Below are 23,912 nucleotides of genomic sequence, written 5' to 3'. Positions count from 1 at the left end.
GCCTGAAGTCTATGTCTGAGAAAATTAAGTGGTGGAAAATAAATGAGCATTACACCCAGCTGAAAACCTCACTCGGTCCTTTAGTTGTACAACATGGACAAAATGTCAACAAGGCCTGGACAACAATCACCGAACACATACAGACTTGTGCCATGACTATTGTGGGTACAACAAAACCTGGATGTCGTTTCATCAACAAGGAGGTTTGGTGGTGGGGAGAACATGTACATGAGGCCATTAAAGCAAAGAAATTAGCCTATAAGACCTGGTTCAATTCGGGAGCTGATGCTGTTCGTCAACAATACACACAACTAAAGTCACTAGCAAAACAGGAAGTTGCAAAAGCTAAAGAAGAACATTATAGAGACATGTATGATAAACACCCCAAAGGGAGCAAAATATATTTACCAACTAGCAAAAAATTGTCACCGTTCCACAGAGGATATTGGACATGTCATGACCATAAAGGATGAACACCAGAAACTTCTACAAGGACCAGCTGAGGTCTTTGACCGATGGAAGAAACATTTTGAAAAAATCTCTAACGAAGAATTCCTACACCTGCCAATACCAACAGTAGATTCTGTGCATGGTCCAGCTCCACCCATCACGGTTGCTGAAGTAGAGGTCGCCATTAAGAAAATGAACAGCGGAAAGGCAACTGGACTGGATGACCTTCCATCAGAAGTGTGGAAGATGCTTGGACCACAAGCAGCTACGTTCCTGGCAGATCTATTGAACAAGATCATTGATGAAGACTGTGCCCCTTCTAGTTCATTTACCAGTGTTATGATTCTCATCTGGAAAGGGAAAAGATATGTCAGAGACTGCTCCAATTATCAACCAATTCGTCTGCTTTGTCATACAATGAAGATATTTGAGCGTGTCTTACACGCACGCCTTCGTGACATAGTCCACATTGCCCCAAACCAATGTGGCTTTGTGAAAGGAACGGGAATGATCGACGCTATACATGCAACACATCTTTTGATAGAACATCATAATGAAAAGAAGAAACCACTCCACATCGCTTTCTTGGATCTCGAAAAGGCCTTTAACAGGGTGCCTTGTGATCTTATTTAGCATGCACTCAGGCTGCATGGTGTACCAGAAGTATATATTCGATGGATCCAGCTTCTGTATCAGAATACCACTAGCTCTGCCCAATGTGCTGCTGGAATGTCTGCACTATTTCACATTCAAGTTGGCGTTCATCAGAAATCGGCTCTATCTCCGCTTCTCTTCATCCTCTGTCTCAACACCATCAGCACAGAAGAGTTAACACCACACCCGTGGACTCTACTCTATGCTGATGACGTTATGGTCGCCTGTGAATCCTGCAAAGATTTGCAACAACTAGTCCCTACATTGGAAAAACTCCTTGGACAGATATGGCCTGTGACTTAACATCGGGAAGAGTGAGTACCTAGAGTGTGGAGTATAAAGTAATGGGTCAATCAACATCGACGGCGTTGATATTTAAAAAACATCTCAATTTAAATATCACTTATCCATTCGGATAGTGACACGATCCCAGATGTACGAAGCAGAATCAACACTGCCTGGATGAAGTGGCATCAAGTCACAGGAGTCCTTTTTGATTGGAAGGTGCCAATGTACCTGAAATCCAAAATCTATAGAACCAGTGGCACTGTATGGAACCGAGTTTTGGCCAGTTACAAGAAGACACGAACAACAGCTGCATGTCATGAAGATGAAGATGCTTCGCTGGCCAATGGAACTCACTAGACTGGACCCCATCAGAAATGAGGATGTTTGGATGGCATTTGGTGTGGCCCCAATCCCTGAGAAAGTGAGAGAGAATCGTTTGCGATGGTATAGCCACGTGCTACACAGAAACGGTTCTTCAGTTGCTAGAAGGCCATTACACAAAAGTCCTGAGGGCCAGAGACCACAAGGGCGACCAAATAAGCACTGGCTCGACACTCTGCGGGAGGACATGCATGTGGTAAAAGTCTCTCTTCAAGATGCACAAGACCGCATCAAGAGGAAACAAAAGTGCACAACAGCAGACCCTGCAATTAAGCGGGATAAATGCTAAGAGGAAGAAGATAACTCAGTTTCAGTGGTGTACCATTTGGATGTGCTAGTACTAGAGTGGTGTTATATGTCCATTCAAAGCAATTTTCTATAGACTGATGGTTTATCAACACCTTTACTCTCTTCTTTCTGAAAATATTCAACTTCTACAATAAAACTTACAGAAACGAACATGTTCCAACATTACCGGTGCCAGAAAGATACTGAATGCATTTTCATACTGTTTCCAGTGTTCGTCAGTTCTATAAATGGCCACAAAATTATTTTCCATGCAACTGAAGCTGCGAGCAAAAGCTAGTATACTATAAATCAAGAATGCTAGGAATGGCGAGAGGAATATTCAAACTTAAAAAAAAAAAAAACAGTGACAGGTCAGTGTGGGAAGAAAAAACTCAAAAAAGAGACAAGACAACATAAAAACATATAACAGATCTTCATACACAGTTTTCTTCAAATAGTCTGACTCCCTATCGAACAAAGTTCTTCTAGATGAAGTTATTTTTAAAGCCCAACAGATTTTTTCCTGCATTCCAGCTTCAACAAGAGAGCAGCCATCCACATTTGTTGCAGGGGCAGGCGGGGGAGGGGCAGGTCTTTCCTGAGAGAGCTAAAGTCTTCATATGGGAAGTGAAGGATAAGCAGCAAGCAAGATAAGCCACAGAACAAAAAGAAAGAGAAAAGGACTGTACAGGTGTTAAAAGGAACAAAAGACAAAGGTTGATACAGGTACGGTAACACTCGTATTTTCAATCCAATTGGGCTGAGTGGCTAAAAAGAGTAGAAACACTGGCCTTCTTAGGCCACGCTGGTAAATTTGACCCAGGCTCAGTGTGGTGGCATATGTCAGCATTGTGTCGGTAGATTTACTGGCCCATAAATTAACTCATGTGGGGAACAATTCTGACACCTCAACATCTCCGAAAACTGAAGTAGTTAGTGGGTTGTAAAACCAATAAATGATATAATTAAACTGAAATACTTTACAATTGCCACTCTTTATATGGATGTGAAGAAATGGCATCCTACGACTAAGCCATATTAACATTTAACACCATGGTAGACAAATTGGTGGGTATTCCCAAGGAATGCAGGTACTGTCTCCCTCGTACTGAGAGACCCCAGGTTTGATTCCTGGCTTGTCCAAGTATTTCAATCCTGCGCTGAGGACTGGAGTGGTGTTTTTATTTTTTCTATTTACAACTTGCTTTACTTTACGTCACACCGACACAGATAGGTCTTCACAATTAAGTATTTATTTTCCACCTAGTCGATACAATGATAGGTCTTACGGCAATGATGGGATAGGAAAAGCCTAGGAGTGGGAAGGAAGCGGTCGTGGCCTTAATTAAGGTACAGTCCCAGCATTTGCCTGGAGAGAAAATGGGAAACCATGGAAAACCATCTTCAGGGCTGCCGACAGTGGGGTTCGAACCCACTATCTCCCAGATGCAAGCTCAGAGCTGTGCGCCCCTAACCGCACGGCCAACTTGCCCGGTAGGAGTGGATTCACCCAGGAGTGAGGTCAACAACTGAGGAACTGTCCAGTATAAGAGGCAGTGGTCTCAGTCAAGAAGGCCAAGCAATATCACCAAGGATTTTGTCACAGCCAAACCACTTAATTAACTATGTTACTGGGGAGAAGGGGAAGTCAGACAAAAAAAAAAAAAGCTTGAAGTTCTACATGACTACAGATATCATCATTAAAGTCAAGGAGCCTCTAGTTTTAGACAGAATTTGAATCACAAAGACGTGATTTGTAACTTCAAAAAACCCTCGCTAATTGTCCAGCATTCGAACTGCAGCCGCCTTAGTAAGAAGCCAGTAACTATGCCACTTGGCATTCATTCCCCCGAATGTAAAATTGAAAGTATACGGGGAAGCAAGATAAATTTCCAACAGTAAGAATGCAAATGGAGACGTGAGCTCTGTTTCAGAAGGATATTTCTATCTCATTTTTGAGGTTAGAGTCATTTTTTGTCACAAGGCACATCTACTCTCTATAGTGGGAACTGGTATCTTGATTTTGTAATGTCTAAAATCATACGTGCAGCATAAAATATCTGGCAGGAATTAGGAAATTGCCTCAGGCTTTAAAAAAGGATATTTATCCCAGAATTCACTAGGAGTGCAAGGATAAACTACACTTATAATATCAGCCAGGAGTAATTGTGCCCAGAATCAATTTCCTAATCTTATTGCTGAACAAGTATAATAATGCTCAGCTATGAAGTATTCCAGATGGCAGCTTAGCATCTTTGAAATAAATTTCATCCAAAATGTGGTGATTTACACATCAAAATTACCATAAAGGCACAATGGAATAGTAGTTATTTTTCAGTAATAATTACAATTAGGGCTCATACATTTATGGAAAGTCATATTTTTTCTCTGTCTTTATTCACACGCCTAACTAGTTTTTAATGCAAATCTGTGATTCTTGTCACAAAAAAAGTGGTTTCCACTGGTCGTACAAATGTATTTTTCAGTCTTATTTTGAGCATTTCTGTTAAAAGCACCAGATTTTAGTCATATTTGGGCAGTTTGGCAGCAGCTTTAGCTGTGCATTTACAAAAGTAGGAAAAGAGAAAACCCTGTTGTAGAGATGAAAGCCTTCACATAAACAGGCGTTATTTAACATTATACAGTACATCCCAGCCCAAGAAAGTAATTCCTTTATGATCAACGTAATAGGCCTATATTCAAAGAGGGGGTTTACAACCAGAAGATAAAAAGGCAAACTTAGAAATTGGTTAGAGATTTAATCGATATCTGCCGAGAAACCGAATTTGGTAGCATAGCAAATAACACTGGTGCCTAGCATTTTGGGGATAACGATATCCACGGCTTTCTGGAATGAACATATTCACAGAAAATACATCTTGGTGTAACATCAGCAGCTTAACGGAACTTCTTTCACCACAAACTTTACTTGCAGAAACAACTGACAGTTTACAGTGAATGATACAGTATTACTACTCAGAGTTTGGTTCAGAAAGGAATGTAGAATTTTCCACATTTAACTCTCTGTCCTTGAGTTTGCCCTCTTTGACCTAAACTCCCTACAGTATGTGCCATGAAACCATTCACCCTTTGTCAGTGTACAAGTCATTACTTGTTCACAGTCAACTGCTACTGTAGCTCAGTATAGAGTTCATCATGCTAAAAGGAGAAAAATCCAAACTCCATGCTGATCGCCAGGGGACATTTTTCCGCTAACATCGAAAGTTCTAGAGAGAGAGTAAATCATACAAGCATTGCAATTCTTCTTGATAATGCAATAAATAATCTGTGGGAGGACGGAGTCAGTGTGAAGTTGCAGAGCTTTGTTAATGATTTTGGTGAAAAATATTCCCATACAAATGGATTAGTTTTGTTTTGTGAACTGTATGAAGCGAAAGTAATGGCTGAAAAATGTTTTACTGACAAACACAATAAAGTATAGCAGCAATGTCAGCCGTCAGCACACAGATAAGAAGAGGCAATTTTTAGCTATGGACAGAAGTTTGGATTTTTCGAAGGAACTTTGTAAGATAACGGTGTCTATGAACATCTCTCTGAACAAAATAAACAATCCCTGAGAATTTCTTAGAGAAACTCATAAATACAGCTGTTCCTACAGAATCAACACTACATAAAAGTTATTTGTGGCACTGATGTTGTAAACTGAATACAGCACAGTGTAGCAGATAATAAGATCTGGGTGTCAATTGATGAGACAATGTATGTTGAAGGTTGATACATAAGAAATGTAACTATTAGAACCCTCCATGCTGATCGCCAGGGGACATTTTTCCGCTAACATCGAAAGTTCTAGAGAGAGAGTAAATCATACAAGCATTGCAATTCTTCTTGATAATGCAATAAATATTCTGTGGGAGGATGGAGTCAAGCAGGAGAGTGTTGTTCTCTTTGTTACTGACACTGCTCCATGTATAGTAAAAGCAGCTGGAGGCCTCAAGATATTTTATTGAAAAATGACACACATTACATGCCGAGCACACATTGTTCACTGGGTGGCTGAGGATACATCAGAATTTCACTGAAGTAAATAAATTCATATCGAACCCAAAAATATATATATTCATAAAAGCTCCACTGTGGGTTGCAACATTCAATACCACTGCCCTCACAAGAGGCCTCACTAGGTAGGGGATGTGGCTTGATGCCGCTGTTTATCGAAACTCTGGTTTATATTAACTACAATTACTCTTTTAGAAGCTACTAGTATGGAAATACACAAAACTATTAAAATTGTGCAGAGGGTTAAAGTTGCAAAGTTGCAGTACATCAGTCACATGAAATAATTGGTGATAGTGCAAAATGCAAATTTCAGAATGTGATGCAGCAAACTAATGGTTATCACCAAGTGCATGATTCTTTTCTTATAAGAATTTATTGAGTGACAATCAGAGATCTTTCTCACCTGACGATTTGAAGAAGAAACTCGTTACAGTTCAATGCTACCTGTGGAGGAGAATGAAGAAGATAGGCCTGCATGCCTTTTAACTTTATCACAGTGCTTTGGAAGACTACTAATTTGTTTAGGAATTTATGTTCCTTGCTCAAACTGAAAATTTATATTTTAGACTATTCCTTCATCGCTCTAAAATTTTCAATATAAGGTGAGAAACGTGTTGAGAATTACAGTACAAGTACTCTAGATGTTACAATTTGTTGGTAGCTATATTTGTAATACAATTTGATTTCCAGCAATCGCATCAACCATAGATCATATTAGTCTTGAGCAGGCCAGAACAAACAGCACTCCTCAGGCACAATGTCATGCTCCTGCCTTGCGCGTCGAGCGCAATGATAGCAAGTGTCCAGGTGAGAGGAGAATGGACAAGTTAGCAGTCTGACCAGCAGCACAGTCACCTTGCCTGCCAGTCTGCTTTCAAAGAGGTTTCAAGAATTCAAAGGGCCCAAGACTGACTTGGATTTATTTATCGACCTTTCTCACTTTTGGCTGAGAATATTCCCCATTACTTCCAACTTGAACTGATAGATCTGCGATGCAATATAAGGAAAATTTCTGCAATCCCAAAATGTGCACAATTTTTATAAGCAATATCCTCCACTGCTAGCAGACCTAGCCTGTCATTAGAAACTGCTCCAGATGATGATGATGACGATCCTCCAATGCAGAGGCAAGCTGTTAAAATTCTTTCAATGTTTGGTTCCACCTATGTATGCAAGCATTTTTCTTTTCTGTTATGAAACTGATCAAGTCCTGGCAACAAGCAGATTTAAAGGACTTTCACATGGGTAACTCTGTGCAGTTCACTGTATCGTGAGCCCTTGTTTCAAATAAAAAACACATTGGGTCCAAACATAAATAAACTAACACAGGATCCACCTCAGGTCACAGTGTTCTTTGTTATGCTGAAATCGAAGCCGGAAACTTACATGGCTAGACGATAACGCAGCACCACTTGGACATCCCTCCCTGGCTGTGTGGAGAGCATGTGCAATATACAGGAAGATCTCCCGCTTTCTCTCATGACCTATGTTATCACTGGGGGCTGTACAGTCCAACCTGAAGTGACTAGCATCATTTTCCTATTGCCTATATATGTAATACAGGGGTCTATATCGGGACCTTGTGGTGGAAACAGGTTGCCAATTTTTACTTGTGATCTTCTCGTAGCACATTGGTTGTCACCGAAGTTTCTATGTACGTTTCACCGTGAAGGGTGACACCTCCCTTCTAAGAAAATGGGTTGTAATTTTGTAAAAATATTAATTTAAAAGCTTTGTCACAATTCGTGCAAAGAAATTAATCTGCAAGAGTGATTTAAAAGACAAAACTTAGTGAAACTCAAAATTCATACTTATTCTCAACGAAAAGATAATTTTTTGTTCAAACTTAAACATCTCCTTGGATATTATCATCATTCACTGAACTGTAGACTAATTCCGAAGGTCTTTTAAGAGAAAAATGAGCCTAGAATTTTCTGCATAGTTCATTACTGGACTGCAATAACACATCAAACAACAAATAACTACCCTTTGTTTTAGCTCAATTTCATTTTGGCTATGGCAAAGGCACAGCACAATTAATTACAAAATCCAACAAGCCTTGAAATGTACACTGACCAGTGAAACATCATTTGGCACTTTAAAAGATCATGAGCAGGCTACGACTTGCATGTATAATCAGGTATACAGCTTGCGATAAATACAGCCCAAACAAAAGCATAAAGAACCAAACATACTGTTCATATAATAGCTAATACTTACTGTTCATGTAATAGCTAGTAAAATTATGCAAATTCATTGCAGCATTATAGTATGACATTTTGCTCATCTCTCTTCCATATTAAATGTATGGATGCCCCGTATCACTGATATTGAAAACATTGCTTCCCATGTTACTACAATACACTATTACATATTCTTCATGGTACTCTTGAATTATACTATCAATGAGACTCGAGAGAATGTAACTTCCATCATTAACAGAAGACTTGGTCTATCTCGCTAAGTGCATCAAAATATACATAGAAGGAAAGACAAAACACGATCAAAAAATAAATAAAAATAAAAAATGAATAAACAAACAAGTATGGAACTGTAATGAAAGTAGAGAAGTAGTTGCACTTTGTAGCTGTTTTAGTAGTTGTCTTAGTGCTTAACTATCAACATATTAAAATAATTTATAAAAAAAAATCAGTCAAGACCTAAAATAGGAGGAGTTGAAGGGTGAAATTTAGAGACCAAAAGGGTGTAGAAAAAAATTATAAAGGAGAGTCCCGATCACAATAAATACACAGAGGTTACACCGCACTGTCAATTGCCTCAAGGTTTGCCTGTTTTCATACTAATCAGGCACGAGTCCCTTAAAGAGCAGATAAAACTATGGCTCATTAGACGAAACAGGACTGCCTAAGTGGCTAATAAAAGTACCTGCACATTAAAAAAAAGAAGAAGAAACAAACTGGGATAAAGTTGATTGGACATACAATGAGTTCCACTTAAAATGTTTTATTCAATAAGAATTCTCCAACAGTAGCCTTGTTAGCCAATGAATCAACCATAAAAACTCCACAATCACATTTTTTTGAAGTTGTATCCTTTGCTCTCATGGAATCTGTACAACAAATACCATACCACAAGCTCAATAACCAGTCAGAAACATCTTGCCTCAACATGCCTCATTACATAGCAACCTTCTGATCAGCAAAAGCAACTCTCAACTTATTTAAACATTTGAAAACTTCAAACACACATTACAATTTTCAACTCTGAAATAAAAATTTTCCTCGACAATTGCTTAAGTGTTCTAGAAGTGTATCTGGTCTGTAATATCTTTTGCCACAAAAATGACATTCCTGTTGTTTTTCTGCTACACCACACTCGTAGCGCAGATGCCTGTTCAGGCTGCTGACTTGCTTGTAGGTTCGTCCACAACGTGGGCACGTGTTCTGACCTGAACTCTGTTGCAACTTCTGCTTTGAGACTAGTGCCCATGCTAGGGCCAAGCCTGTCAACAAACAACAACAGTAAAAAATCAGAATCAGAATCTTTCGATTGGAAAAAGACTGTCAGAAGTCCCTTCAAGGGGTACAGATACTACACTATAATTCATGGTGTTTTAAAGTATGCACAATATTGGACAGGGAGAATAGGGAATAAAACAATCAAAATCAGATGGAAAAGAGAAGTGATCAGGATGCTCAACACAGAGAACACATCAAATTACTTTCAAAACCACTAGCTAAGTGACAACATTTACAATACATTATGTAAAAAGTAATGTACCTTCCACTGAAACAATCTCAATTATGAATGCATAAAAAAATTCCAGGAGATTGTATTAGGTTGGAAAATAATGTAGAAAGTTACCATAATATTCTGATCTTCAATAGCTTTGAAAATTCAGTACTTCCAACTCACATAACTAAAAAAATCAACATGTTCAGTCATTCCATTTGTATATTTAGATGTGATGAAATTTCCCAAAGGTTTTCTAACTGCTGGAAAATTAAATAAATTAGAAAAGAAAGGCCATTTCTACCAGTAAACAATTTAAAGAATTGCACAGGATAAAGCAAATATTCTACACATATCTAAAACAATAATTAGGCAGGAACTGTAAGACATACATGTAAAATTCATTTAAATACATAGTATTTATCATCTGCAGTTCAAAATTGTTTTTAAAAAATTAGTTAGCTTGTTCCTTGAACTATATACTAGAGAACATTACTCCAACCACTGAAAGAGGTTTCCACCTCCTATCTATGAATTTGGATGTGGAATGTAAGAGATGCACATTAAAATCATTTTATTGCTTTTAACTACTTTTACAATTTTTGGAGTTGACAAGGTGCTGGAAATTTGCCCCACAAGAGTTAAACCCATTGACAAGATGAAAAATTCCACAATACAGAATGAGGAGAGCTTGAACCCACGACCTTGGGCTCAGAGAGATACATAAAACATAATGACTAAGAACACAAGTCTATGGTGGGCTCTCATTCAACTATCTCCTAAATACGTTGAGATAACAGAAATTTCTGTGGATGTAATGTAAGGCACTAATAGAACTCTTATAGGTTAACAGGTACTGTATTTACTAGTAAGCAAAAACACTATTACCGCCAACAAAGTGAAGAAAAGAGCCAGTCTGTACTAAATTTCTAGCTAGACATACAATTCATGCAATCAATAAGATTAGTCTTTAGATTCATATGAAAAGCAAATATGAACACAGGATCTTGGCTTGAACATAACAGTCATCTCCATTTATGAAAGCATCAAATAGAGTAACTCCTAAAAGTAAAAGATGAAGTAAATGAAGACGAATCATCTCCATTTATGAAAGCATCAAATAGTGTAACTCCTAAAAGTAAAAGATGAAGTAAATGAAGACGAAGATCTGCTGAACATCCAATACCAATCAAGATGGATGCTGATGTTTGTTATCTTTTGGACATAATACTATGCCATACTGAAGCTGTTCAGAAGCAAAGGAGTGGGCAAAACATCACCATGGCACAATACCTCAAAATTATCCAACAACATTGATCACTACAGTGAATATCACGTCATTTCCTTACAACATTTGAAGATAAGGGCTAACATGAAGGCAACGGGGAGTGGTAGTCGAATGGCATCGTCACTGGCAATGGTTCAAATCTGGACTAATGCAGGAGGGATTTTTGAAATGAAGAGTCACATGCTTCGGATTCCATGTAAAACTGGAGGTTCTGTGGCTGTGATCACAATATCAACAGTTAAGTAAAATTACAAGCTTGATTCTTGAAAGTTTAGGTATAACAAGAGAACTGAAATGAATAAACAAGATAACGCATCATTTTCACAGTCTGAAATTAGATAGATTATTTCTAAACTACCAGAAACTTTTAGTAAGTCAGCAGAAAAATACAATTAAAAAATTTACATCTGATTCAGCCCATCTTCCAACTATAGCCATATTCGTTGATCAGAGAAGCCAACGATATTTCTCAACAGGCACCAACAGTGTGGAAGGAAATTAACGACCCACACTGTAAGTTCCACACACAGCCATTCCATCCAAAATAAATCTGTACCTGTATATTATTCTGAAGGGATTTATTCTTATGTGATGTAATTTGAGAAATTTATTTGGCTCAGCATACCAACCTCCAATTCAGAGGACCCTTGGTTCGATTTCCAGCCTGGCTGAAGTTTTCAACTGGGTATGATTAATTGCTCAGGCTTGGAGACTGGGTGCATACACCCCCTAAACATAGGGCTCGCATCAGAAAGGGCATCTGGCCATAAAACTACGCCAAATCCACGCCATGTGCCGACCCCATTATATAGGGTAAAAGGCCAGAAAGAAAAAGGTATGATTTGAGAAGTTTTAACAAGTCCACTCATTTGAGCAAAACATGTCATTCTGTATTTAATAACATCCTTCTTTCAGTTTCTGTTTCAATTTGTACAGTAGTGTAATTGACTGATTGGGAAATTTCTTCATGCTCTTCCAATATGGAATTAAAGGTTTTAATCAATAGTCAGCAGCTGCTCCTAAGATATTGATCTGTGAATTTTGATTAGAACTTTTTAAACCTGCTTTGGAACATTTTTCATATGATAAATGTGCTAGAACAAAAACATAACTCTCAATATAATGATATCTCCACAAAGAAATAAAAATGACCAAGTTTCATTACAGACTGTTATGCCAACCAAGTCTGCAAGCCTGTGTAACAGATCTAAGTAAAACACGTAGAACCAGCAACATCATGTACTTGTCTGATTCAACATCCTCAAACTCTAATCATATCCAGTGTCTTCTGTACTTTTCTTACCTTCAACAACTGTATCCATTAGACTTCCATGTAATCCCTCCTTATTCATTTGTATTGTCTAGCCTTATCATATGTCAACTCAACAGCTTTAATCAATGCATATGATATATATTTATATAAAGTAATTTACTGATCAAATCAACATAATTTGAAAACTTGATTCCATCACACTGTATTAAAAGAATGAAGAACAAGGTGAGAGATTATAATAAAACCTTAATATCTGGTTATGCACACCAGGGATAGAGCAATGAAAGCTTATACAGGAGAAAGAAGGAATAATAATAATAATAATAATAATAATAATAATAATAATAATAATAATAATAATAATAATAATAATAATAATAATAATAATAAATTACAAAAATTATTACCCTTTCATAGAGAAAGTAACGAATATATCAAAAGGGGAACAAGATTCATTACACATTCTGCCCATTTCAGTATTCAACAATCTAGCCCCGGGAGAACATTTTTCTAGTCTTTTATTACACAATTCTTTTCATAATGCCAATTATGTCCAGAAATGGTTACTAAGACGTAATTCCAAAGAGGATATAAAGTCTATACTTGGACTTCCTGATACTTCTGCATGAATTGCTGTACTAGGAGAAAGATGACAGAAATCTCAGCAGATTCCAGAAGAGTTCAACATACAAATAATGAATACCAGTATCTGAAGAGGGCCTAATTACAAGTTACACCACATATACGTACACTTCGGCATTCAGTGGTTCCACAGAAAGATATGTCTACCCAGCGGATTCCACACTCCAAGGGAAGACTATACCAGCCGACTCTGTGGTGTGCCTTGTTCATGATATAATTTATTGAACTGTGTCAAGAGATCACAACTGCTCAGTACATTTGCCAAAGACTGGTGGAAGATTCTTTTTTTAAATAACTTATCTTATACTTACTTACCCAATTATGTATGCACACTGTGCTTAATAATAATAAAAATAATTCCAAAGAATTCAAAAAATTAACATAATTTTAAAAAATATTAGAAGGAAAAAGGAAAACAGAACACAATATCTAAGGGAATAGATTCAAGCCAGGTTCAGTAACGAGAGAAAGTGAATTAATGAAGTGGCCTGTATGGAGGTAATAATAATTATCAACAGCTTTACATGATATGAACAGTGCTCCCTAACATAATTAAAAAGAAATATTTTATTTCTTCAATCCTACCTGCATGAATGAATTGAAAATAACAAAAGTATTGTTTCTAAAACAGTGGCATTTCTATTCATACCTCTCTCCTTTCAAGGCAGTTCTTCAGTGAGGTAGGAGGGATGACATTTGATGCAGTGCAGACGGACATATTCTGGTCTGTTGAACTTCTTTTTGCAGATATCACACTGGAATCTTTTCTTGGCCAAGCCACATTCATAACGCATGTGTCTATTCAAAGTGAAGCGCTGCTTATATGACCTGCCACACAGCATGCAAACATGGTACTGCCTACCGTGCATATCCACAAGCTGACCTGGGCTGCATGACAGACCAAAGCCAATGTCTGAAAAAACACCATGTAGCTCCTGTAGAAAGCAACGCATATAAATAACAGAAAATCAAAAGAAGACTCACAGGAGAATCATAACATGGTGACCATTACATACCACATGAGATCTTGGAAAATTATTATTATTATTATTATTATTATTATTATTATTATTATTATAAAAATTAGATACAGGAATTATACAACCACCAACTGCAACCAAATAAAATAACTTGACTGAAGGATTATATGTTGTGGAAATATATTCAAGCACTGAGTTTTACCACGTAAAATTAAACAGACTTATTCCAGGTCCAGGTGATTTCATCTTAATTCTGTGGAAAAACAAGAAGCAATCACTGCAGTAGAAAAACATGATTATAATTGCATGGTAATTAAATTACTTTTGCTTTCTCAGCAAGGAAAGCTTACAACAACTGGAAATAATGATGATAATAATAATAATAACAACAACAACAACAACAACAACTTATCTATGAAGTAATGTCTGGCTACGTAGCTAACAGGTTAGCATGCTGGCGTTTGGTCCACGAGTCCCAGGTTCGATTCCCGGCCGAATTGAGGATTTCATCTTTCATTGGTTATTTCCTCTGGCTCAGGAATTGGGTGCTTGTGACATCTTCAACAATAGATTTCATCCTAGGTAGAACCCCATCCTCACAGATGCACAGGTCACCCATGGGCGTCACCTCCAAAGACCTGCACCAGGTCTCTCCAGAGGACACTTGCTATTACCATTTTTATTATTATTATTATTATTATTATTATTATTATTATTATTATCACCATTATTACAATGACACAATAAGGAAGGTGCCATATATACAGCAGTAAATAGTTCACACAAGGTAGATATCAAGAAATTCTAGAGGAGAAATAAATCCAACATAAAATATTCTTAGCCTTGAAAGACTCAATTTTTTTAAGCACTTTCCTGCAGAAATAGTAAAGGGAATACCTCGTACAAAATTTATATAACTACTATTATTTTCTTTGAAAACAATCAATTTAATGTAAAGAGATACAAAGACTACTAGAATTAGGAAAGTAGGAAGGAGTTTTAAACCTACGAAATATGAAAGAACTAAATAGGATTAAATTTCCAGAATCATTTAAAGGGAAAAAGAAAATAAATTGGCAAAACTAGCAAGCAATTTAAATAGCAAGATTAATACACTTCAAGAATTTGCTTACCACGTTTAGTAAAGATTCTTTGATTATATAATTTTGATTTTGGACATAAGTTTGAGAATTTTACAACTACAAATTAAAAATTCCTCACAGATCAGAAGCTAGTTATATATGTACTTCAGATATTATGGATAAAAGAATGCATCATCAGAATATTTATTTATATTAAACAGTACTGTGATTTCTTTCTCAACACCTGTGTATTTCACTCACAAGAGAAAATGCAGCTCTTCTTCACCTTTTGTGGAATAGTGATATCTGTAATTCTATAGTTTATAAACTGATCACACATGGTAGATTCATTTATAGCAAGTACAGCAGTATTCACATTTTATCAAGCACACGACTTGAGTAAAGTTCGGCGTTAGCATCAAAATTTCTGTGTGCTTTCCACGTAATGCAAAATGATTACTATATTATTTAATAACCCTTTTAATATACACTTCATATAAATATATATACATATGTATTTGGTACAGGGACATTACATAATACATCACATACAAATATATGTAAATGTCACTATTACACATACCCAAACATGCACTTGACTAGGATTAAGTAATTAATTACAAATCAATCATCATCATCTATTCCACAATCATCTTTCCTGTCACCACTTGTATTCCAGTTTCTTCTCCCATTTCAAACTCCTCACAACAATGTCCTTTTGCACCTGCTTCATCCATCTCCATCTTGTTCTGCCTCGTTTTCCAGATACCTCTCTTTCAGACTGGCTTTGGGTATTCAGGTGGATGCCATCCTCATCAGTTGATAAAACCATTTCAATCTTGAATCCTCCAGAATGTCAAGTATTGATTAATCAATGCTTCGTTTTAAGTTTCTTTTTTACAATCTGCTTTACGTCGTACTGGCACAGATAAGTCTTATGGCGACATTAGGATAGGAAGGGGCTTGGAGTGGGAAAGAGGTGGCCATGGCCTTAATTAAGGTACAGCCCTAGCATTTGCCTGGGGTGAAAATGAGGAAACCACAGAAAACCATCTTCAAAGATACAAGCTCAAAGCTGTGCACCACCGAGCTCGATAGCTGCAGTTGCTTAAGTGCGGCCAGTATCCAGTGTTCAGGACATAGTAGGTTCGAGCCCCACTGTCGGCAGCCCTGAAAATGGTTTTCCGTGGTTTCCCATTTTCACACCAGGCAAATGCTGGGGCTGTACCTTAATTAAAGCCACGGCCGCTTCCTTCCCAGTCCTAGCCCTTTCCTGTCCCATCGTCGCCGTAAAACGTATCTGTGTCAGTGCGACGTAAAACAACTAGGGAAAAAAAAAAAAAGCTGTGCACCCCAAAACCGCGTGGCCAACTTGCTCAGTTTCCCCTTAAGTTAAATTAGGTACTCTTCTTTGTGAAAGAGAATGTAAAGATTGTTCTCTTACGTACAGGTTAAAGCAAGTGAGCTAAGTTATACATGAACCTAATCTGGACGCATTAGAATTTTAGTTTCAAAAATCCCACATGCATTGGATGTGAACCATGGCTATCATGGAAAGCAGCCAGTAACGTCACTCTGCTACCAAGTTTCCTGTGAAAGCTAAAATGGATGTAACAGACAAGACTAGCTCAATCAAAGGTTTTCATTTTCATGCAGAAAGATTCCGTAGACAATCCTGGACAACCCCAAATTACCTCATTTTGGTGGTATTTCCCGTTATTTAGATGATCTGTGGCACATTATCCCACCTCCCAATTGAAAACAAATATTTCCCAAATTTTCCTCCTTTATGATGACAAATTTCATAAAATTGAATGTTCAACAGTATTAATTTAGCATAACATAATCATGGCTACTTCACTGGAATAATAGTTTCTTCCTGGACTAGGTACAACAAATTTTCTGTAAGATAAATCGCAAATGGTCACTTAGCAGGAACAGTTTCTCCCAGTTATTTCTGGGGTCGTTGGAGGCACCCATGGTGAATTTGGTTTTGGCCTGGGGTTTAAGGCCAGATACCCTTCCTGATATGAAAATCCCAACCCAGTATCAACCAGGATTCGAATCTCAGCCTTCTGGGTGGAAAGCCAGCAGCTAAGCCATTGAGGTAAACATGGCTATCACTCCACTCGTTTAATGAAATCAGAAAGTGTCAATCCCATACTATGAGGACTTCCATAATTGCTGGGTTTTTTATGTCGCACCTACACTGGCAGCTCTTATGGCAATGATGGGATATGTCAGGGCTAGGTTTAGGAAGGAAGGGACCGTGGCCTCAATTAAGATAGGTACAGCCCCAGCATTTGCCTAGTGTGAAAATGTGAAACCACTGAGAAACATCTTCAGGTCTGCTGAATGCAAGCTAACAGCTACATAAACCAACTCACTCAGTACATAATGTTATAAAACCTGATTTGAAAGTTCTGAGTTAAGCCTTCTTTGAACATTAATCAAACTCAGGTAAAGAAATCTACATAAACTGTACCACTGTGTATTATGTACATTTCGTCATTCATACTCGTACGCCAAAAAAATCCTGGGTTAGTAACCAGAACAGCAAGCTCTAATAATTTACAAGATATATGTATAAGGCCAGCAGAAACAAGGCAAAGGCACATTAACCTATGTTTGCAACTAATGTGTTTGCCTACTTCAAGAATTCGTTTGTCAAATCATACTCTACGAACATAGCTTGGTTGAGATTGTAATAATTTTCATCAGATTTTCCAATAGTTACACACAGACTGTAAGGTAAGATTGCATCAATCTTGCAACTGATAATGTGATGTGTGATCTTAACCTACTGCAACGCATCGGTGGGGTAGATAAATGAACACAGAAACTGGTAGCGTTAAACTTCTAAGGTTTTAGTAATTAACTACTTAATCTACACATTTACACAGGCATACCAAGATCACAACTTACAATCACAGAACAGGACAAATGATTACACAGTTCGCACACACACACACACACACACTCTCTCTCTCTCTCTCTCTCTCATTCTCACTGTTCATTCACACTAATTCACTCAGTTTTCGTTCACTATCATTACAGTCTCACTTAGTCACACAGTTACTTCGTTGCCACTATCGCAGCCTGAACACGACGATCTCGCAGTCCAGGATGATGTACGTTGTCCACGCACTCTGGTAGAATTCCGTTCACAGCCCCATGCCAGAATCGAGTGTTGTCTCCCACGTTGCAATGGAGACACGACTCTTGGTGCACAGCGGCTGGCCCCAGAGACACAACCCATAACGGCAGACATACAGAACGAGTCCTCAGTTAAACAGGAGGACACTCCAAAAGAACTGCCTCACTCAACTCAGACTGTAACTCACACTCAGCCACTGACTGACTGAGTTGACAATGAGTTCGACTCCACTACTCAATCTGGACCCACAACACCAACTGAACCACTAATTCACATAGAAGCGAACTACTACTCATAGGTTGTGCCTGACTAATATACCTGGGCCAGTTGTTCCAGGACAGTCCGCAGGCTGGAACCATCCAGAAACCTTGCGCTGTAGAAGACTCTAGATTAATCGTTGTTGTGATTTCCATCTGACCGCCACGAGCAAATAGAGACGGAGCTGGCCTTGCACCTAGGCTTGATTGTGAGTGGTGTGACATGGAGTGGGGCGAAGGTCAGATGGTGATGTCCTGCTTCAATCGCCGGTCCCGGCCAAAGTCGGAGAATGAGATGGCAGACATGGAGGCTGCCTGTGTTGCACTATTATCAGGTATTTTTATATTTGGGGGGCTTGTTTTGGCCTGGTTTAGTGAATATACTATTCATCATCACTATTATTTCCAGTCATCTATAATCTCATAATATTACTGTCTTAAAATAATTTTTCTTAGATACATCTTTGCTTTATCTGGATGCCATTGATGATTCACATACAACCTTTTGCTTTTATTCTTTCATTCACCTTGAAATGCCTTTCCTGGTATTTTATTTCCGACAAATTAACTAGTGACTTCCACAGTTTATCTGCAAAACAGAGCCAGACGTACTATGTGAATGACACTGGAGTTATCTACAGATATACCTCCTGTGCCTAGGGTGACAATAATGACAGCACTGGGTCAGATAATAGAGTTATCACTGAGGATGGATGCTCTAAGAGTCTAGGTTATTTATTATTGCCTTTCAATTATGATTTCTACCAACAATACCGCCTCTGGAGATGAAATAGCTACATAAAGTTTGCTCAATTGTAAGTATAATTTCTCAAAACTCCATTGTTCCATTATTTTGCACTGTAATGAAAAGTTTTATAGAAGAGGCAGAAAAGAAACATCAAGAGGACAGGAGGACTGAGGTCATGGCGACTGTTCTATTGACACATCACTGCTAACAATTTTGAAGAAAAGGGAGCTAGTGTTTGATGATTTACTTCAAAGCTCACAACCTGAATATTAATTCTTGGAAGACGACAATGACCTCTAAGACCAACAGCAAAGACAAGAAGATTTAGCAGGAGAGGAAGCCAATACTATTGTCGACGGTAGGACAAGAAAACAAAAAGGTAAGGGACAAAGTTACCCCAAGAATTGGAAAAGATTAAAGAATGTGAATTAAGACTGCATGGAGATGCCTTTATTGGGTTCAAAAAGAATTCCTCTGGAAAATATATTCAAACAGCAGAAAGGGTGAAACAAAGAGTGTTACCCAGATGTAAAGAAGATCTATCAAATGGAAAGCACCCAAGACAAGAGTTTGAACGATCTGCAATAGCCGAGGCGTAGCGCCGAAATATTTATGCCATATTTTGGAGTTACTCCTCTTAGGAAGCAAACCAGATAAATGTACAAGGATTAGTTGAATCAACTTTCTCTAAATATAGGCATACTGACTCAAATGTGAACGAATTTCAAATAAGAATATAGGAAAATACTTCTATAGATGTGGGCGATGGGATGGAAAATGTCAGGAGACATGGGGTTGTGAGACAATGTTCCTGTCAACACTTAAGGTTGGTGAAAACTCAATAAGATCATTGATAATAGATATAGTGTTGAAGGAGAGCTCTGTTCCTGAAACTGTAGAGATTGAGACCATTATCAATCATCCAATGATGGATCTGTCCATTTTAACACTGTAACAAATTTTTCGGAAACTTTACCAAAGGATGGGTCACACTCTTGCCGATTGTCCAACAAACAACTATATTTAGAGCCCTTACGGGAAAGTTTCAGACACCAGCATAGTATGTTTCTTGAGCAGTGCAAGAATGAAAACAAAAAACATTTATGATGATGATGATATTATTACTATTGGTTTTACATTCCACTAACTATTATGGTTTTTGGAGATGCTGAGGAGCCAGAATTTTGTGCTGCAGGAGTTCCTTTTACATGCCAGTAAATCTATCAACATGAGTTGAAGTATGTGAACACCTTTAAATACCAATGGGCTGAGCCGAGCTCGAACCTGCCAAGTTGGGCTCTACCAGCAGAGCTACTCAGCCTGGCTTATGAAAAATTTAAGAAGATGAATTTGGACATATCAGAACTAGGAAGGACAATTGCAATAGGCATAAAGGAAGGATTGAATACAAGCTGCATGCTGCATTTTGGTGCTTTACAGATTGACCTGCCTACTCGCACCAAACAAGCGGCAGTTCCTGTTGTTCATCATCCTCTGTATGAAGCACCTCGACCAATTGATGAAACAAGGTTCATCCCCCTTAAGAAGATTGTGGCAGTATTAAGACAGCAGTGGGAATTGATGGAAATTTCTTTAATTTATTGTATTAATTCTTTTTTGTCATATAAGATTTTATTTTGCTTGGACCTTTGGACTTGGAAGATTCTGTTTTGAAAACTCTTTTTTTGTGTGTTGTATCAAAATGTATCATTTATCTGTGAATTTTAATTTTTTTGTTATCAAAACTTTTGAAACAGCGTGTACCTTCACATGCAGTTCTGGAAGCACATTTCCTGTTACGAATTCTAAGACTTTTCTCGAATATTTATCAGCAAGAAGGAAAAGACTTTTGATTGGAGAAAATAAGATCAAATAGAATTGGTGAATATGAAAGTCGAAGGTAAAGCCTGTTTTCTGACTGGTTCTCTTTGGTGGTTGCACCATTTTCCTGTTTCTGGATCTTAACCTGCTCCTTCGGTGAGAGCGAGGTATGAACTCTTTGATCATTTTAGAGAGTGGATGCGCTCCTCCCATCGGTCCCGTAATGGGATACCTGGTCTCAGGGTAAACACTGTTTCTACTTTTATTTTGGTTATTAACTTCATTTAAATGTAATGATTTCTTTCCTTGCGCAGGAATTTTTCCTCAAGATTCACGTTCACCACTAAATTTGTCGATATGACTTAGCTTTTCAGTTAAAATCTTGTACCTTTTTCTTTCGGAGGCAATTTTTTTTTAACCTTGTAACTAATAATGTAATTAAACCTATACCACGGGTTTGCCTCCCGGTACTTCTGTGTCACCCTACACGTGCACTCAAAATCGATGCTCATTACTTGAAGAGTTTTAGGTAGTGATGCAAGTTTTCTGTGCCTCTATGTTAGGATTTTTTTCTACCTTGTGTAGATTGGGATTAGCCCTCATTTTAATAGTCATGTATCATTGGATAACTTTACTTCCTTTTAAAGCTGTGAATAAATTCCTTTGTGCATTGTGCATGTCTGTAGGTGTGGTTAACACTTAAATTCACTTCCTTTTAAAAAAAATAATAAATGTGTGTTGTCCAAGGGCAATTAACCTCTTTGTTTTCTTTCTTTCAAAAGGGTATGTTGCATTACCTCGCAGGGTTCCATGCCGCTTTCCACATCCATTCTGCAGTTGTCATATTTCCTAACCTATTGTATACGTTTTGTAGTGCATCACTTTTGTTGAACCTTAACTGTTTCAAATCTTGTAACGTTATTATTATTATTAATAATATTTAATTTACATAATCAAGCAGTTTAACGGTTACAAAGATTAAGAAATGAATACCAGCAGATAATCATTCTTTGTTTGACAGCCTTGTCATATGCAGTCAACTCTGTTATAATAAACATTTGACAATAGTGAACCTAAACATCTGGTCCTGATTTATTTTTATAATATTTTTACAATTCTGCTTTACGTCGCACCGACACAGGTGTCTTATGGCGACGATGGGATAGGAAAGAGCTAGGAGTGAAAAGGAAGTGGCCGTGGCCTTAATTAAGGTACAGCCCCAGCATTTGTCTGGTGTGAAAATGGGAAACCATGGAAAGCCATCTTCAGGGCTGCCGACACTGGGGTTCGAACCCACTATCTCCCGAATGCAAGCTGACAGGTACGCGACCCTAACTGCACAGCCACTTGCTCGGTGGTCCTGATTTATATACTTATAATACATACCAAAAATGTTGCTTTCTGTTATAGTGAACACAAAAATTTTAAAAATGTAAAGAAAAGGATGTTATAAAAGTGCATTGCATTCTAAAATAATGATTTTTTGTACATAAACATAGTTTACAGAAGAAAAATGTTCTTGTCTACCTTCATTTGCTAAAATTAAGAACAGATGGAGCTCCAGGAGGCGAGATGAAAGGCCCACCCTACTAATCATCAAACAAAAAATAACCCCTCATTGGGAAAAGGCAAACCTTCTCCGTCTTCTGTGCATACATTCTGCCCTGATCAGTGTACTGACCATACTGGACACATCTGGGTCAAAGGGAAGGGAAAAGGGAGAGCCATTCAATGAATGCTTCTGCCTGTATCCTCCTCCTTTGTCTTCTAAGCAGATGACAGCAAATGAGAGCAAGTGAGAGTCTTGTAAAGCTGAAGGCCACCTACCCACCTGCCTAATGCAGGTGGTGGTAGTGGGAGTAATACACTAGCCACTGGCTCTGCTATTCATTTCAGTTACAGTACAGTAAATTATTCTTAAACAATGAATAGTGATACTGAAGTTAAAAGTTTTTTTCTTTGTAAGACACAGCCAACATTAGTGGTGACTTTGAGTATGAACTTTCCAAAGCTGATGTGGATTGAAAATATGAGTTAAGCAAATCATTTGTTTATTTAATTCTGCCCGGAAAATGATTTTGGTTATAGTAAACTTCGGCTATAACGAACCAAATATTTGAGTCTGTAGAGCTTCATTATAGCACAGTCGACTGTAGTTCTAATTTGAGACAGTAGACAACAATGCAGTGCTCCAGTACAAACTATGGCAACTATGGTATGTTAAAACTAGTGAAATGTCATTCATTCCATGACAACCTTGCCCAACAAGCCTTGATGTTATTTATTAGTCATCAATAAAGGTCTATTACACACTACTTAAGGTATTCCCCTTTTCCCACATCTGCTTTTCTTATAGAAGTTGCTTTACATCGCCACAGATAAGTTCTATAACGACAATGGGATAGGGAAGGGCTAGGAGTGGGAAGGAAGGAAGCGGCCGTGACCTCAATTAAGGTAGCCCCAGCATTTGCCTAGTGTGAAAATGGTAAACCACGGAAAACAATCTTCAGGGCTGCCGAAAGTGAGGTTCGAACACGCTATCTCCCAAATGGACGCCCATAGCTGGGTGCCCATAACCGCACAGCCAACTCGCCCCGTCTGCTTTTCTTTAAGAAGCAGTATGCCATATGTCTCTGGTTGGTAGCCAGTTTTTTAAGATGCCACATGCCGTATGTCAAATTTCCTACTAAAATTATGTAAATAAGCAGAAAATTACTCTATCATAAAAAAATCACCATAAATTATACTGTTTTTAATGCCATCATCATCTATTAAGAACAAAGAAAACAATATTTAACACACCTAAAAAGTACAATGATGATTTGCCAGTTTTGTATATACTGTATTTATTAAATTGGAATAATTTAGTGGTCTAATATTAAAAATACAA

General features: G+C 37.8%; 1 protein-coding gene across 22 annotated transcripts in view; it reads right to left on the bottom strand.

The window, feature by feature from the left end:
* Positions 1-23,912, bottom strand: part of lola (longitudinals lacking) — a 581,907-nt gene that overhangs the window by 466,334 nt on the left and 91,661 nt on the right. The window contains exons 5-6 of one of the 22 annotated variants that reach the window (XM_067135859.2): positions 13,627-13,890; positions 9,417-9,544 (exon numbers count right to left, since the gene is read on the bottom strand). The exons of 20 other annotated variants lie outside the window; for them this stretch is intronic. In XM_067135859.2, the coding sequence (XP_066991960.1) occupies positions 13,637-13,890 (254 nt within the window). In that variant the 3' untranslated portion in view covers positions 9,417-9,544; positions 13,627-13,636. Of the gene's footprint in view, positions 1-9,029; positions 9,545-13,626; positions 13,891-23,912 lie in introns of those variants that run through there. One more of the 22 variants, XM_067135863.2, reaches the window with a different exon arrangement.

This window comes from Anabrus simplex, chromosome 1, assembly GCF_040414725.1.
Source record: "Anabrus simplex isolate iqAnaSimp1 chromosome 1, ASM4041472v1, whole genome shotgun sequence".
Classification (NCBI taxonomy): Eukaryota; Metazoa; Arthropoda; class Insecta; order Orthoptera; family Tettigoniidae; genus Anabrus; species Anabrus simplex.
Note: the sequence above shows the minus strand (reverse complement) of the source record. Positions and strands in the feature narration are given on the sequence as shown.